We start from the raw sequence: 18,689 nt of genomic DNA on the forward strand, positions 1-18,689 counted from the left end.
AGGAAGAAAGGCAAACTCACGATCCTTCCCCAGAAAGGGCTATAACTGAAAATTCTAAAGACACAAATTAGCAAAATGTTTTAGGTCAAAAATGGGTTAAATAAAACTTAGTTTTACAAAACTTTCAACAGCTTTCAATTACCCTGCCCAGGAAACACAAACTCCTCACTGTCCATTTATCTTCTATGCCTTGCCTCAAACCTACTCTCAGCTCCAAGCAAACTGAAAAGCTCACTATTCCTCAAACAAACTCTACATTTTTAAAATGCTCCTTCCTATCTAACACTGCCTACTGTCCCCCAAAATGGCCTTATTCCTTCATCTGCCTTTAAAAATTCCATTCATTCTTCAGGCTCATCTCAAAAACCACCTTCTCCATAAAATTGCTATAGATGCCACATAGTCAGTCATCCTCCATAGCACTATATTAATCCGTTTCATGTGATAGAGCTGACATGGTTTGGCAATGTAGTTATTTATGAGCTTATTATAATAATCATGGTAACAGTAACATCAGCCATGAGAGTTGAGATTTACTGAATGCTTCTTATTATGCTAGGAATTAACAGGCATTATTTCTGTTTCACAGATGAGAGAACTGAGGGTTGGAAACATAGAGTCATTTCTTCAGGATCAAGTCATACCCAATTCCAGAGACTGAGTGAGCTCTTAACCACTCACTATAAAATAATTTCTGGGGCGCCTGGCTGGCTCAGTCAGTGAAGCGTCCAACTTCGGCTCAGGTCATGATCTCACGATTTGTGAGTTTGAGCCCCACGCTGGGCTCTGTGCTAACAGCTCAGAGCCTGGAGCCTCTTTTGGATTTTGTGTCTCCCCCTCTCTCTGCCACTCCCCTGCTCATGCTCTGTCTCTCTCTCTGCCTCTCAATGATAAACAAAAACGTTAAAAAATTTTTTTTAAATTTCTCATGGGTCACACTGTTTTCCTTACTTGTGCATTTCTGCAACATGTACAACAGTAGCTTTCAAATAGCAGAACTTCCACGAAGAATTTATTCCACTAAATCAGACTACAGTTAGAAATACCAACTGCTATTATAGTTGATTCCAACAGCATATCCAAATACTTCCATCCTAATAGAATATCAAATATTCTCAAAGTTTATACTAATTTATACCACTAATTCGAAATTTATGACTACCCATTTTCATGGGATTCTTAAACCAGGGAAAAGTGAACATCAGGGGGAAATGGTTTATTTGTTGCAAATCTATGTATTTTCAATCCTTACTATGTGTGTGTACATAACCTGTTTTTTGTCTATTGAAGAAAAAAGCAAGAATTGCAATCCTTCAGTATCTGTCTCCACTGTGTAGATGGTGCACGCGCACATGCGCACACACACACAGCCAGAAGCTATCAGCCGGGCATGGGAAACCACGAAATATATTTAAATGATCAGAAGAAGTACAGAAGGAAATGAAGACATGTCCGATGGGAAAGGGCAGCAAACCTGATTTTTGGATGGCTGCATCTTGTCCCGGTGTGGATGTGCTTCTCTGTTTGACGACAGAGCGGGATCCTGTGGGACTGCGCCCACCGGAGTTGGCTACAAGACAACAACGAGCATCAATACCTTCACCTGCAAAAGTCTTACTCGGAATCACTTAGCTGCTGAATGCAATCAGGGAAAAACTAAAAGACGCTTAACGCCTTAAGAAAAGATACCATCCGTGAACTGTGTCATTAAAAATAAGTTAACACAAGAGAGACTTAGCTACTTTTTAGAGTGTTTTCAAAATATTTATATATTTTATCAAGTATTTACTTTTTTATATCAGTAAAAGACTCTCCGATGCTGTCATTACTTTTGGTCTACTTTCTTATAGCTAAAGAAATGAAAGCACATTGGTTGATGTCTCTCAGTTGCAAAGCCAATGTATAAATCGAATAAATTATTTTAGGAAAATTGAGGAAATGTTTTTTTTTAATAAGCTCAAAAACAGCTTACTGTCAATATTCTGACTCAGGAGAGACTTATAAAAACTTTTATTTTTCATACATATTTCCAAATTTAACAGAAATACTTTAAGCACAGTTTATTCAGACTGATATCATAAATGCCACATATAGTCAAATTTCTTTGTATTAAAGAAAAATACAGACTAAACACTCAGATAAGTCAATTGTTCAAAAACACATGAATCTAAGAGTTTTGGCAGTTCCAAATATGGACAAAAATTCACTAACAGTAAGCCACAATTAAGGAAAATCTTGTAAGACACTCATACTTATTTTAAAAAGAAACTGGTGAGAAAAAGTATTTTAAAAGTGGTTTCCTCACAGAAAGAATTTAGGGGCAACTGAGTGCCTCATTTGGTTGAGTGGTCAACTCTGGATTTTGGCCCAGGTCATGGTCCCAGGGTCGTGGGATTGAGCCCGGCCTCAGGCTCCACACTGAGCATGGAGCCTGCTTGAGATTCGCTCTCTCTCCCCCTTCCTCTGTCCCTTTCTCCCACTCGTGCACTCTCAAAAAAAAAAATTAAATAAAAAAGAAAAAGAAATAAAATAAAATAATTTAATGACAAGTCCCTTCAAGTGATCACCAATCTCAGTTATAATCAAGACAAATTTTCTTAAGTTAAAAAAACCTAGAACAATTTTAAAAACACAAAACATGCTTCAACTTGTAAGTATCTATTCAAGACATAGCCTAAAACTGCTAGTATAAAACTTACAATTTTAAATTACAAATGTTTTGAGAAATGGCTGAAATAAACAAAATGTACAACTAACATCTTTTACAGTAATGGGACATTATGCAAAAAAATATTATACTTCATATTAAGAACTAAATCAGGAATGACAGGGTGCCTGAGTGGCTCAGTCAGTCAAGCGTCTGACTTCAGCTCAAGTCATGATCTTGCAGTTTGTGAGTTCAAGCCCCACATCAGGCTCTGTGCTGACAGCTTGGAGCCTGGAGCCTCCTTCAGATTCTGTCTCCCTCTCTCTCTCTGCCTCTCCCCTGCTTGCCTACTCACTCTCTCCCTCTCTCTCCCTCTCTCTCAAAAATAAATAAGCATTAAAAAATTTAAAGAACTAAATCAGGAACGAAAAGTGCAAAATAACTCATTACTTTAAAAAGCAAGGAGTCCATGGGCTCTTGTATGAGCTCTGTCGGTCAAGTGTCTGGCTCTCGGTTTTGGCTCAGATGGTCATTCTATGGTTTGTGGGTTCGAGCCCCTCACTGAGCTCTGCACTGACAGCCCAGAGCCTGCCTGGGATTCTCTCTCTCCTCTCTCTGCCCCTCCCTGGCTCATGGTCTCTATCTCTCTCTCAAAAAATAAATAAACTTTGAAAAAAAATAATAAATAAATAAATAGCAAGGAGTCCTAATGGCGGATTTTTGTAAAATTCAAAGAATAATGTTAGTATGGTGCTTCTTAAAAAGTCCATTAAAATGAATCCTTTAAAAAAAGTATTTGTACTCACTCACTGAAGAAGCTGTCCTGTGGAAAAGGGAGCACTACAGATAATCTTTCACTATATAACATAAAGTACTCACCAACTGTTTACCAATCCAGTCATATTCATAATCAAACATATATCCTTTTCGATCAAATAAGTCAGTAAAAAGTTTTCTTAGGTAGTCATAATCTGGTTTTTCAAAAAAATCTAGTCTTCTTACATAACGAAGATATGTTGCCATTTCTTCTGGAAAGGAACAAAAATTATTCTGATCACACTTTTCTACATACTTACTGACGATAAAATATCTTAAAGCACACTGTTACAAAAACATGAAACAGTAACAACATTCTAATGCAATTTAAAATTTTGTGAATTTAATCAAAATGAAGTTAAAAAGAGAAGAGAAGGGAAGAAAAACAGGGTCAAAAGAAAAATGAGAAGTTTCATTTAACGAATTCATATGCTTCCTTTCATCAGGAAGGGCTAACAGTTTCGTTATTCTGAAGAGAAACTTTGGATTGTACTAAAGGTTGAATTAGCAATAACGCATTGTTATTTAAACACAAGCATATTACTCGGCAAATTTATTTTAAATGCTGGTAGGAGAAAAACATTACGGGAAAATGTACGTTCTGAGAACTGAACATTTGTCAACTGGATTAATGGATTTAAAGTAAAGAAAACCTTGGGCATTTCAGTCATACTGTTCAATTATATTAAGTAAGCTAAAAAAAAATAAATACAATACTGGTAGGAATTGGTTTATATATGAAAGTATCTGTACTACCTTGATGGATTTTTTTCAGTCACATACACTAACATCCAGAGAGGATTCAAATTCTGAACTTGGGCTATGTGCAGAATCCTAACCAACTGACCCAGCTAAGAGATCTGAGAAATATAACATGGCAACACAGTTTAATTCTTCTTTGGATTTCTGGTCATCTAACAATTATTTGGGTAATGTAGAAATCTTTCTGTGCCACTGCAATTCACAAATGTTTTAGAGATATGTATTTTTAGGCCATAAAAGTGAAGAGGTGAAATGGTGAGCAATCAGTAAAACAGGGTTTCACCATCAGGACACAGAAATTCACTGTGGTTTGTAAGATACGGAAGGTTACCCTCAGGTGCTTTTCTGATCCAGTGCAGACTCAGTAAGAACAGGATCACACCCAGCTCAGTGGGCGGTGAGAGTAGCACCCAGCAAGGACCTTCCTCACAGGGTGACTCCCACCGTTCCACCTTCTAACTAATTACACCTGGTTAATTTACTTTGACACCCCATTTTTTCCTGTAGAAGCTTGTACAGAAATTCCTAGTAACACACAGCCAATCTGCTCCCTGCTATACTGCTAGGGCCAACCAGTACTTTGCTTTTAACATTCTAGTTCTAGATGTTACAGCAAAAGAGAAAAACACGAAATTACAGTTTGCTGTCAAAGAACGATATAAGCAAGCTTGAGGAAGGGCTACCTGAGATTATGCAGCTGCTACTACTACCACCAGAAGGCCAGCTTTGTAGAGGAGGGCCTGTGAATATGGAAGTGAGCTGTGAACGCAGTCTTCTATCTTCATGCTTGGTTCACTTTTTGCTTAATTCATTAGTAACACGTTATTCTTATTCCTTAATTGATTTAGGAATCTCAAGTAAATTCTGGTTGGTTTAATCAAAAGTGTCAAAAAAACTACATTTTCATACCTTCCCCCCTACCATGTAACATTAGCATAAGGTTGGTGAGAATTTAATGTACTCTGAAAACTAAATCATACATCACACTGCTCCTCTGAGCATGACAAGGAGACTCAAGTGACTAGCAGTGGACACCACAACTTCACAGTTGGCATTTCTCAGCAAATATTTTAACTTACTAAAAGCATGTCAGTGATATTTGAACTGATATTGGTCAAGATGGGACTTTCTTCTATTATTAATACCATCTTAACAAACCAAATTTACCAACTGCCCCTGTGGTCTATGCATCAAATGGTGACATCTTTTAAATCCTACTTTGAGCTCATTTAAGTAGGAAAAAAAAGTGTTTATAAACACGAGCAATAACATTAACAGCTCTGGTTTTCTGTGTAGAAACCCAAGTATCAGTGTGGCATTATTCATTACCTGGAAAATTTTCACATAGCACTTCTATTGGTGTGGCTCGTTTTGTATCTCCAATTTTCTGATACCTCTCTTTTAATGTGTCAGCCTAAAACACAAAGGGAAAAAAAAACTCTTGACAAGGGGGTAATTTCAAACTTAACCACTTGCAAGACAGAATCTTACCATAATTACAATGTGGTAAATTCAAAAGGAAACACAAAAACAATTACCTTTAAACCTTGCCAAGGAAGACTGCCCCTCAGAAAATACATGAACATATGACCTAAAGCTTCTAAGTCATCTCTTCTACTTTGTTCTGAAATGTAAGAGAAACATCAATTTCACTTTCCATTCCCAGTTAAGGATGCAAGAATGAAGAAATGATTCTTTTGTTACATGCAAATTGATTCCCAAAGTTCAGTATATAAATAAAAATATCTAGTACTTATAAGCAACAAATCATGTCCAGTTAAACAATGTTTTTAACATTAAAATTACTGTACATCTTTGAAAGATTCTACCGGGCATTCACTTCCCTCCTTAGAAAGTTCCGTGGTCAAATAAAGAGTCAGTGTGTATTGTAGCTCTATCCTAAAGACCCAGGAAATAAGATAAAGGTTCAGAGAAACCCTAGAGATAAAAATGTTTAGCTTCATTGAACCCTGCACTTCCTGAACTTATATGAGCACAAAACATCCATTCTATATAGTCTCCATTAAGTGCAATTAGGATTCTGTGTAATTTTTAAATTACCTTTTAGAGCACCTGTGTTTGACATCATCAACATTAACAACCCCTCTGCCACCACCAAATATCTGCTCCTTTGAACAAACCAACATTCCCAAATTGCTACTGTTGTTTAGTAACGTACGCTGTATAGCACGTAACTGGGTGACAATTAGAAATGAAGACTCAGGAAGGTACTTATAAATACTTGCTGAGTGATTTTTTTTTCAACTTTTGTCACTGAAGTTAAATAATGAAGATTTCTTGCTATTTTAAAATAATATAGGGGCACCTAGGTGGCTCGGTAAGTTAAGCATCTGACGCTGGATTTTGGTTCAGGTCATGAGATCATGGCTTAGGAGATTGAGCCCCGTGTCTAGCTCTGTGCTCAGAGCAGTGCCTGCTTGAGATTCTCTCTTCTTCTCTCCCTCTCTCTCTGCCCCTCCCCTGCTCATGCTCACTTGCTCTCTCTCCTTCAAAATAAATAGCTTTACAAAATACAAAAACTGTAACAATAAGAGGCAAAAACAGTATTTAATTATAAAAGGATGATCATGTGTATGATGTTTTCTCCAAATGAGTACTCATCATACTATCTAAGCAGTACTGAATGGTTTTGAAAAAGAAAACTTTTCAAAGCATGGCTTTGAAGAGGTTATCATTTCTACTGTGCAATCTCATTCTACAACTGTCTTCTGTAACACTTGCTACAGTTCACATATATATGTTGGGTCACTTTTTAGTCAATATCCACCCTCCCACAGAACAGGAGGTTACAATGGCAGATGTTTATTGACTCATTGTAATCAGGACCCTGTGTAATGGCTGCCACAGGGCATACTATTTAAATAAAAATGAAAAGGGGCACCCAGATGGCTCCACTGGTTAAGCATCTGACTTCAGCTCAGGTCATGATCTTACAGTCCGTGAGTTCAAGCTCTGTGTCAGGCTCTGTGCCGACAGCCTGCTTCGGAGTCTGTGTCTCCTTTTCTCTCTGCCCCTCCTCCACACAATCAATCACTTTCTCTCAAAAATAAACCTTAAAAACTTTTAAAGATAAAAATGAATATTTGAAAATACTTAATACTAGATATGTGTCCATTTCCTAGAAGCAAAGGAAGATATCTAGAAGAATATGCATCAAATCATTAGTAGTTAGGGTTAAAAATAGGAGGATTACACAAGAATTTCACCTTCTGATTTCATATACTCAAACTGCACTATAATGGCAATTTTTTCTTTTTTGCATGTATTTCCTACTATAACAATGTAAGCATGAGCTATTAAAAACAGAAAACTTTCAAAATAAGAAAATAGACTTCAGGTCTCTTTACAGCCTTTAATAAAAGTGCTGATGTGAATAATATGGAAAAAAACCCAGAAATACATTTTATATATACAATTTCACCTTCTTAGGTCTTGGGAACCTTAAGAATAAAGAGTCATGCAAAGGAAACAGTTTCTTTCTAAAGACCCACTGAGAATCAGAATCACCTCTAAAACTTTTAAAAACCTCAAATGAGCAGGCCTCATGATGGAGTCTGATTCCTGGGCTAAGACAGGAGCTAGAAGAATGTGCATTTTAAAAGAGCTTAGCAGGTGATTCTGAAATACAGCCAGATTTGATAAGCCCTAAAAAAGAAACTTCCTTTGTTGAAGTATAATCTCCCTATAATAAAACGCACCCATTAAAGGGTCCAGTTTAAAAATTGTTAACAACACACACAAGCAGCACCACAATCGAGAAGTATTTCTGGAGCTCCAAGAAGTTCTCTCGTGCCCCCTGCCTGTTATTCTGCCCTTCCCTGTCTCCAAACCACCACTTCCCTGCTTCTGGGAGCCTACCTTAAATGTGATTTTTTTCTAGAATTTCAAATGAACAACATCATATAGTATGGATCATATAGTATTGGGTCTGAATTCTTTCACTCAACATCATGTTTTTATGTTGCTGCGCGCATTGGTAGTTCATTACTTTTTATTGCTGAGTAGACCATCACAATATATGAATATAGTCACCTCTTGATGGACTATGAATACCTTCCAGTTTGGGAATATTGTGAATAAAGCTTTTATGAACATTCCTGTACAAGCCTTTGTGTGGACATATGTTTCCATTTCACTTGAGTAAATTTTTAGGAGGAGGATTACTGCTTCAGATGGAAAGTGTAATTCTCACATGATGAGACATGAATACACTGTTTCCAAAGGGGTTGTGACATTTTCTATTTCCACCAACAACCTAAGAGAATTCCAGTTGTGCGAGTGCCCATCCCACACGTACCATGGCCACTCTGTTATATTTTAGCCATGCTAGTGGCTGTGAGGTGTTAGCCCACTGTGATTTAATTTGAATTTCACTGGTGACTAACGGTTTTGAACACTGTCTCATGTGTTACTGCTTACTCATACATCTTTCTGCGAAGCGCCTATTTGAATATTTTACTCACTTTTTTTAATTGTACTGTTTGTCTTGTCATAACGTTGTAAGAGTTGTTTGTGTATCCTAGATACAAGTTGTTCTCAGAGAGTAAGTTTTGCAAATACTTTCTCCCAAATTGTAGCTTGCTTTGAAGTTCACATTTTGAAAAACCCCAATTTATCAGGGGTTTTGTTGTTGTGCTTGTTTACGCTTTTTGAAAAAATTTTTTTAACGTTCATTTACTTTTGAGAGAGACAGAGACAGAGAGAAAGAGTGCAAGTGGAGGAGGGGCAGAGAGAAAGGGAGACACAGAATCAAAAGTAGACTCTAGGCTCTGAGCTGTCAGCACAGAGCCCATGGCAGGGCTTGAACTCACAAACCGTGAGATCAGGACCTGGGCTGAAGTTGGTGGACCCTTAACTGACTGAGCCACCCAGACACCTCTTGTTCACACTTTTGTGTATCCTATCTGAGAATCTCTGACTAGTCTAAGGTCACAAAGATATTCTCCTATTTTTCCTTCAAGAAATTTTTACAGTTTTGGATCGTAAATCTGTGATTCATTTAAAGTCATTTTTCTCCTTTTTTGCTCACTGTGGGATAAGGGGTTAAATTCACCTTTTTCAATACTGATATCTAGTTATTATTGTAATTTCTTTCCACCTTGAATTACTTTTGCACCTTCTCAAATATCAGTTGATCATCTATGCAGGGGTCCGTTTCAGGACTCTGTATTCTGACTCATGAAAAAATAATGATAAATGAGGAAACCAGTGATGACAAAACAATCAACTGAGACAACCATCACAATCAAAAGCTGATTATCTGAAACAGTCAATAAAACTAATCCTATCGCTAAAAGAAAATACAAATTACTAGTATCAGAAGGAATAAAGGGTCATCAGGCTGGACCCAGACACACAAAAAGAATGATAGAAGAACACTATGAGCTAACATTATGCCAATAAAATCAACAACTTAGAAGAAATGGACAAGTGTCTTAAAAGATACAAGTTACAAAGAAGATGTGGACGCTTCTATACCAATTAAAGAAATTTAATTTATAATTTCAAATCTTCCCAAAATATAACTGAAGGCCCAGATGGCATCACTGGTGAATTCTATCAAGCAGTTAAGGAATAATACCAACTCTACACAAACTCTTTCAGGAAGCAGAAGAGAAGGGAATCTTTCCCAATTCATTTTCTTAATGATATTATCAGTCAAAGGCATTACAAACAAAGAAAAATACAAGAAACGTTCCTCATCAGCACAGACACAAAATCCTTAAAAATGATAATACATCATGACTAAGTAGGCTTCATCCTATGAAGCTAAACATTCAAAAACCAACTGATACAATTCACCTTATTAATAAAAGACATAAATCATAAGATCACCTCAAAAGATATACAAAAAGTACTTATTAAAATATAACATGCTTTATGATAAGAACACTTATTAAACAAGAAATAGAAAAAAACTTCATTCTGACAATGGACTTCCACGAAAAACCTACAACTAACATAATTCTTACATGGGGAAAGGCAACCTTATAATTAGGAGCAAAACAATAATGTTCACTCTCACATTATCTATTCAGTGTTGTACTGGAAGTTCTTGTTAGTACAAAAAAAAAGCTAGAAGAAAATAAAAGGTATTCAGATTGGATTGAATCTGGATTCAATTCAGATGGGAAATGAAGAAGTGAAATGAGTTTTCTCTGCAGACCATCTAATTGTATATGTGGAAAATCCTAAGTAATCTACCAAAAAAAAAAAAAAAAAACCCCATTAGAACTAGTACATGAGTTCTATCAAGGTTACAGGATACAAGGTCAATATATAAAAATCAACTGTATTTCTATGCATGCAGTGAACAAGTGGAAAACAAATTTTCAGCAGCATCAACAAATATGAAACATGGAGGGATAAATTTATCAATACATATGCAAGACCTGCATATTATAGCATGCAATTTAAAAGACCAAATGATACACAAATACTGACATCTACAGTACTGTTCTTTGTTCAGAAGACGAACTCAATATAGAAAGCAGTTCCCTCTAAATTCCATCCAAAGTTAGAGGTTTTAGTTACCAGAGAGTCAACAAGCCATGATGATTAGGTGATCTTCCCTATATGGCTGTCTCAAAGAACAGTATTATTCTCAAAACTTACACAGTATCTAAAAACTCAAGCCATAAGTATAAGCTAGTAAAATAAACCACTACTGAAAACGCAGCCTGAAATGCTCCTTATCCTCCTAACTTGTCCTGTGTTCTTTCACCCAATGACTAGTCTGGAAGTAAATTTCACCAGGCAGTGCATAATAAGTCACAAGGAAACTAAAGAATTTTTGAAACACAGTAACTAAAGAATACCTCCTGAGGTCTTTAACAGTCTGTTTCATGAAAAAAAAAAAATCTCCCAAAGGTAATTTGGCCCTTATTATATACCCTGTTCACATTTTTTAAAGCACTGTTACAAAGGCCTGTTTGAAAATCGATGTTTCCCAGTAAGCCAAGAATCCTTTTTATAGGGACCCTTGCTATGACACACCAAGAAATTAGAAAGTGATGATTTACAAGAGGTATCATTAAAAAGCCTCTTAAATCGGTTTTCCAATACACTTAAAAGTGATGTAAAGAGTCAATTAAAATGTTGCTTTAAGGAACTATATATCACATAGAATAAATACAACCATAACATATTAAGAGACTAGTATGCGTCAGAGTTATCATACCATGATCTTTCAAAGTTATAGCTACACTCAAAGTATCAGTAATCCCAAATAACAAAACAAAGACTTAGAAAGGTGAAGAGACTTCTAAACGATATATCTGCACTTTGTTGGTAGAACCAATTAGCCAAATATTCACTGTAAACTGCCTGCAATGCTTTTCTCCTTAAAAGTTCTATTCCTTATCTCAACATTAGCTTCCTTGTTTAAACTGATTTTCTTCCTCACGTGCTTAGAACTGTTTCCATCGTGACTGAATTTTGATTCCATTTTCAACAGAAAAATATTCCCTTTGTCATTAATTCATACTTATCTCTATCCAAAAAATATATCAAATGCTTCTAAGCAGAAAACTTTCTAATATACAAATATATATTTGTGAAAATAAGCTCATTAATGCATCTTCCTGCAAAACTGAAAAACAATGAGGCCAAAAGACAAGTTAGTTGAAACTAAACACAGTCAAGATAAGAGCTCAAAAAAACAGGTGACAAAAAACTCTCTCCCAAAACAAAATTTAAATCACTTTATATAAAAACAAAATTAAAACAAAAATTACTACAAGTGAAAGTTTCACTTTATGTTTCCTCCTAAAAAGTTAAAAATTACTTCTCCCCGGGGGCCCCACAAAACAAACAAAAAACAATTCTTCTTCCTCAAGATTCACTGACTGAGCTCATTAACATTTTTCAAAATTACATAATTAAGATGGTTTTACTGTTAAGTGAAAACACAAACCTATTTAGTAAAAGAAAAGACACAATTAAACAAGACTATTTGCAGAAATAACTCACCAGTCCAGATACCTATCTAGCAATATTAAAAATGCATAAGGAAAAAGAAAAAGTTTCCTGAGCAACAGAACACAGAACATGCGTGCAATTCCTGAAGAAATTCTCTTGAAATCCAGTAAGTTTGGCTATCAAGGTGTACTACACACGATAACAAATACGAGGCTAAAAGACATCTGGATACCAAAAAAAAAAAAAAACTATTAAAAACTACACTACCCTCAGACTAATTATAAAGCTACAGTAATCAACACAGTGCAGTATTTGTGAAAAAACAGACCAGTAGATGAATGAAGAGAATTAGCCCCAAAACAGACCCACGTAAATATAGTCAATTCATCTTTGACAACTGAGCAAAGGCATTACCATGGAGGAAAGTTCAGTTTTTTCAACAAATGGTACTGGCACAACTGGATGTCAAGAGATAAAAAAATGAATCTAGCTTCACATCCTACACCCTTTATAAAAATTAACAAAAATGAATCAACGGCCTGTCAAATGGAAAATCACAAAATTCCTAGAATATAATGTAGGAGAAAATTTAGATGGCCGTGGTTTGGAGAGGACTCTTTAGATATGACAACACAGGCATGTCCATGAAAGAAATAACTGATGAGCTGGAGTTCAGCAAAATTAAAATTTTTGCTCAGCTAAAGATGCCTTCAAGAGAATAAATAGATAAGCCAGAGACTGGGAGGAAATATTTGCACAAGATACATCTTTTAAAGAACTAATAACCAAAAGAGACAAAGAATTCTTAAAATCAAAAATAACAAAACAAACAACCTGATTAAAAATGGGCCGAGGACCTTCAAAGATACCTCCCCAAGGAGGAAATATATCTGACAAATAAGCATATGAAAAGATGGTACATACACATTGTATTTCTCAGATATATGTGGTCTTCATCCACAGATCCTGAAAATACTTCAGAACCAGAAAGGTGAAATGGGTGTCTTATTATTAATGAAGGTGAATTCTGGACCTACCCAAGGTCAGGGGCTGATTGCCAGGAAGATTACCCATATGATTACAGAGGTTTGGAACTTTTAGTTGTACCCTCCCCCCACCCCCGCCCGACTGCCAGGAAAGGAAGAGAGGCTGGAGGTTGAATGAGCCAATGGCCACTAGACATTCAATCCTGACTATGTAATGAAGCTCCCATAGAAACCCAAGAGGGCAGCGTTTTGGTCCTTTTGGGAGAGCTTCTACACCTGGGGAATCAGGACACTTCCAAGCCCCACAAGGACAGAGGCTCCTGTTTGGGATTTCACCTTCCACAGCCCTTCATCTGACTGTTGTTCTGTATCCTTTATCATATCCCATAATAAACTGAATCTATGAAATCATTCTAGCAAATAAACTGAACTTCAGGAAGAGGTAGCTAGAACCTCTAACCTGTAGCTGATCAGTCAGAAGTACAGCTAAGCGCCTAGGGCTTGTAAGGGGTGTCCAGAATAGGGGGAGGAGAGCAGTCTTGTAGGACAGAATCCTTAACCTTGGGATCTGAGGCTTCTCCAGCTAGCTAGGGCCAGAAGGAAGTTGAATTCTCAGACATGCTCCTGGAGTCTGAGAACTGCTTGGTGTTGCTGAGGGGGAAAAGCCCTTCTCCACATGGGAGCTCGTCCCAGAAACCTCAAAAGAACTACAAACCCATGAGGATGGTGGAAATGTAAAACGCTAACAAAACAAAGGGCTGACAAGAATGTGGGGCAACAGGAACTCCCATTCTTTGGTGGTAGGAACGCAAAACAGTCTGGCTACTTCAGAAGGCAGCTTGGGGGTGTCTTACAACATACCCTTGCCATAGGATGCAGGATTGAACTCCTTGGGGTTTATCCAGAGAACTGAAAACTTACGTTGACGAAAACCTGTATGTGGATGTTTATCCACAACGTAAGTTGACACCTTTATTCATAGTTCCCAAAACTTACAAGCAAGTAAGTTATCCTTCAGTATATGAGTAGATAAAACTATGGAGGCCCCAGACAATGGAATATTATTCAGCACTAAAAAGAAAGGAGCTATCAAGCCAGGGAAAGACATGGAGAACCCTTAAAAGCATAGCATATTACTTAAAAGAAGCCAGTCTGAAATGGCTACATATGGCTTAATTCTAACTATATGGTATCTGGAAAAGGCGAAACCATGGAGACAATAAATAAAAAGACCAGTGGATGCCAGGGGTTGGGAGGGAGGGAGGTGAAGGTGGGGAAGGAGGGATGACTAGGTAGGGCGAAGAGGATGCCTAGTGGGGTGGAACTTTCCCGTGTAATCCTGTAACAGTGGACATGTGTCCTTAGAAATGTATCCAAACTCGTGGAATGTACAACACCGAGAGGAAATCCCAAAGTAAACTACGGACTCTCGATGATAATGATGTGTCAATGCAGGTTCATCAATTACAACAAACGTGCCCCTCAGGCGGGAAATGGAGCTGGTAGGGGTAATACCTAACCGCCTGTGTGGGGGCAGGAGGAATAAGGAGGATCTGTGCACCGTGTGGCAAATTTTGTTAAGAGTCAAAAACTGTTCTTTAAAAAAAACTGTTCAAAAAATAACATCTGTTTAAATAAAAACAACAACACTACTATCTAAGTGCATTTTCTCTACACTTATTTAGATCAAGGTATACGTCCTAACATTCTCCAACTAAACTTGAGAGATTCACTATGTAATAGTAATCATCCAAAAACGATGAGGCTGAATCATTCAGAAAATGTTAAATTATGCTCATCGTGCTGAAGAAAGCAAGGGATTGTGTGATACATTTTAAACTGTTAAAACATAATTATAAAATGTAAATACAGGCTTCTAAGCTGCTAAAAAGCTGTTTGGGAGGCTAAAAGAGCTGTCCTCAGGAATCTGGGCAATTAACCTAGAAATTATATGAATGTATATGAATTACATCATAAGATGACAGCATGGAAAGAAGGCACTTCTGTAAAACTGTAACTTGCTTGATCCCGTCGCTCCTATTCAGAGAGCTTATTACCACGTAGCGGCTTGAAATGTTCTTCTTCTATGGAACACAGACTTGTATTAACACTTACAAAGCAACAGGCAGTTTAGTCCTCAAATCCTAGTCTCTTTATTAATGAATACTCCATAATAATTTAAAAAACAAGACAATTCTAATGCTACTTACTAGAGAGAAATGCAGAGGATTTCAAATGAGTTCAGCAAAAGCAGCATTTTCATGAAAGGAAAAGAGTGATCCAAAGGAAGATTATAAAATGAGGCTCAAGCATTTGACCAAAAAAAAAAAAAAAAAAAGTCTTCGAAAAGATACTAAACACGAGACCTGTGAGCAGACACAATTTTAAAAAATAACAATTCAACGTGATAATAGTACAGGTTTCCACTAGAGCAGACCAAGGAAATCCGTGTCACACACACCTTTAGTGAGACTGTGTCTCAAACAAGGACTTAATAAGGTATGAGAAGGGACACAAGTGAATCACTACACCTGCGCCTTCTGAACATTAATCATCCAGTTAAGATCAGAACACCTATACCACAGAAATTAAGAGGCTAAATTCCCCAATGTGATTTACAGTACTCTGCAAGCTTTTTCCCTTTTAAACTTAGTACTGTGCACTGATCTCCACAAAGGAAAAATACTTCTAATCTGACCAAATTCTCTATTTTGAAATGGTCAGGTGTGTAAGAAAGTCCTTGAGTGCACAAGAATAAATGAATGAATAAGAAGGCTTTAAATGTAATCACCCAAGTCCAGGCAAAATAGAAAAGACGGAAATTCTATATGCACAAATTAAAAATCACCACTAAAAGGTCACATTTTCACCACTTCTTTTTTGTTATCTGTTTATGACCCTGCACAAAGCCAAGGGCTCTAAACTCCAAACACCACTAACAGGTCCATGTTCACAGCCGTCTCACTTATAAAATGCTTTAACTCTTCAGCACTTAAACTTGCATGACTTTAGCTTACTCTTATTAATTTCTTAAAAAACAGGAACTCATGGAATCTGGCAAACAAATTTTTTCACTGTTAACAGTGCCCGTCTACTTCCAAGTTCTACATCAAAACTGGAAATGGTCCTTTTATAAACAGGAGAGAGTAAGGATTAAAGCGTTTGTTCTTTGCAGTACTTGCCCAAGAAATATTTTGTTTATGTTTTCTTCCTGAAAAAGGAGGAAAAAGAGATTACTGCAATAGTTAAATGCCATTTCCCAAGCTCTGAAGGCTTTTCCTAACAAGGACAAACATATCAGATTCACTCTGCCATTTCTACAAATAGAATGCTGTTACATTTACCATTGTTCAGATAAAAAAACATCGGGCCATAAGGAAGTTGTGACTTCATGTCTCACAATAAAATGGTGGCGAACCTTTGTTAGTTGTTATAAAATAGTCTGTTAGCAGCTACCACAAATGAAAATCTCTCACAGACACAGTTCATAGAAATACAGGTGTGCCGGATTGTAATATCAGACACAATCCTGAAAGTTGTGTGTTTACTCAATCTTATTTTAAATCTATCATGGAAGTTTGCTATTGAAAGGCAACTTTCCTCCCCCATATGACTTGAATGCAGCATGTGCTTTATAATTTTAGATACGTGAAACTTGTCTTAAAGTAAGGCAAACTGACATTTTTCAGGCATTTCAGACAACTGCAAAGAAAAAAATACCATGTCTCCACTATCAGGAGGCTGTCAGGGAAAATTCCAAGGGCTGTTTGTTCTTACTGAGAGAAAGAAGCAGGTACAGCAGGTAAGCAGAAGCAATATAGAGCAGGTAAATCTGGGAAGAATGGTTAGAGAAGAAGCTACCGCCAGGAGTTGATGGCTGGGTCAGGAGACTGCTAAGGTCTTGTACAAAAAGTGACTGTGTGTCTGTAAGGTATGTTTGAGCAGTGATGATGAGTGAGTACTGACTGGTTTACGTTTCTCTGTTCCTCCTTGTGAGTGAGATGTCAGCGATGTAATCGAAAAGCAGAGAATTAAGTTTGACTTTGCCTGATATGAAAACTGACCGTGGTTGAAGACTTAAAAATAAACCACTATAAACATAACCCAGAACTGATTTTTTTAGACAGGCCAGGAAGTAGCTCAATGGGAAAGATTATGACCCCATAAAATGAACCTCAGCCCATAACCCACACCATACAAAAATTTATTCTAGGGGAAAACATAAATATCTGCATCTCATGGGGACAAAGATTTCCTAAGATTCAAATAGTAGCAATCCTAAAACAAAAAACTGGTAAATAATTGACTCCACAAATATTTACAACTTTTGCACATCCACTGGCACCATTAAGAAAATGAGCAGGCCACCCACAGACCAAAAGAATCTATTCAGAGAACACATATTGGGGAAAGAATGTATTTTCAGACTATATAAAGAATTCCTACAATCAACAATAAAATGGCATACATGTCACAAAAGAAGATGTACAAATGGCCAATAAGCAAGCACAAGAAACAGTGCTCAGAATCCTAAGTCAAATACCACTATACATTTACTCCAACGGATAGAACAAAAAAGAAGGCTAACACCAAAAGTTGTCAAGACTATGAAACAAACAGACCTCTCATTTACTGCTAGTGGAAATATAAAATGACATGAATGCTTTGGGAGTACTGGTTGGCAGTTTCCTATGAAGTTAAAAAAATACCCACCATATGACACAATAATTCCAATCTTGGTATATACCCAAGAGAACTGAAAATATATGTGCACTGAAAGATTTAAAAATTCCTAAGATTAAAAAGCTGTTAATAATCAAAATGTTTATCAACATTAGAATAATTTACGGTATACTGATGCAATGGAATACTACTTAGCCTTAAAAAAGAAACAAATTACTGATATTTGAAAAACAAACATTAACCTTACACAGAACAAAAGAAGCCAGATGATTTCATTTATATGAAGTAATTGAATCAGCAAAACTAATCTACTCAAGGGGCACATTAGTCAGTTACTCAGTCCAAGACTCTTGATTTCAGCTCAGGTCATGATCTCACAGTTTCATGAATTCGAAGCCCACATAGGGCTCTGCAATGACAGTGGGGAGCCCAGGTGGCATTCTCTCCCTCTCTCTCTGCCCTTCCCCCACTTGTGCTCTGTTTCTATCAAAATAAACAAAAAAACTTAAAAAAAAAAACTATGCTAGATTAATGATAGAAATCACAGCAATGGCTCCTTTGAGAGAATGTGGGGGAAGAGCAAGAATGAAGTCTATGAGATGATGATAATGTTCTCAATCTTGACAGAGTTGTGGGTTACGAAGGTGTGTACATATGTCAAAAACTACAAATCATACACTCAAAAGTTATAAACTTAATTCAATGTAAACTTTATTTCGATTTAAAAAGTGAACTTTTCAATAAAATAAGAAGTACAACTACTGACAATTCTAGTAGGCTTGCCTGACATACTGTTAGCAGTTACCAATTCCGAAACTAGACTCTGAAGATCCTAGGCTTCTAAAAATGAGTAA

At 36.7% G+C, this 18,689-nt stretch overlaps 1 protein-coding gene across 4 annotated transcripts in view; it reads right to left on the minus strand.

The window, feature by feature from the left end:
- CSNK1G3 (casein kinase 1 gamma 3) overlaps positions 1–18,689 on the minus strand; it is a 109,490-nt gene that overhangs the window by 23,914 nt on the left and 66,887 nt on the right. For 2 of the 4 annotated variants that reach the window (XM_039253426.1, XM_039253424.1), the window contains exons 7-10: positions 5,764–5,849; positions 5,555–5,639; positions 3,527–3,675; positions 1,475–1,570 (exon numbers count right to left, since the gene is read on the minus strand). In XM_039253426.1, coding sequence (XP_039109357.1) covers positions 1,475–1,570; positions 3,527–3,675; positions 5,555–5,639; positions 5,764–5,849 — 416 coding nt within the window. The remainder of the gene's footprint in view (positions 1–1,474; positions 1,571–3,526; positions 3,676–5,554; positions 5,640–5,763; positions 5,850–18,689) is intronic. The other 2 variants (XM_039253425.1, XM_039253428.1) reach the window with 1 other exon arrangement.

The sequence above is a fragment of the Hyaena hyaena genome, unplaced genomic scaffold (genome assembly GCF_003009895.1).
Source record: "Hyaena hyaena isolate Hyena2069 unplaced genomic scaffold, ASM300989v1 scaffold_453, whole genome shotgun sequence".
NCBI classification, from domain to species: Eukaryota; Metazoa; Chordata; class Mammalia; order Carnivora; family Hyaenidae; genus Hyaena; species Hyaena hyaena.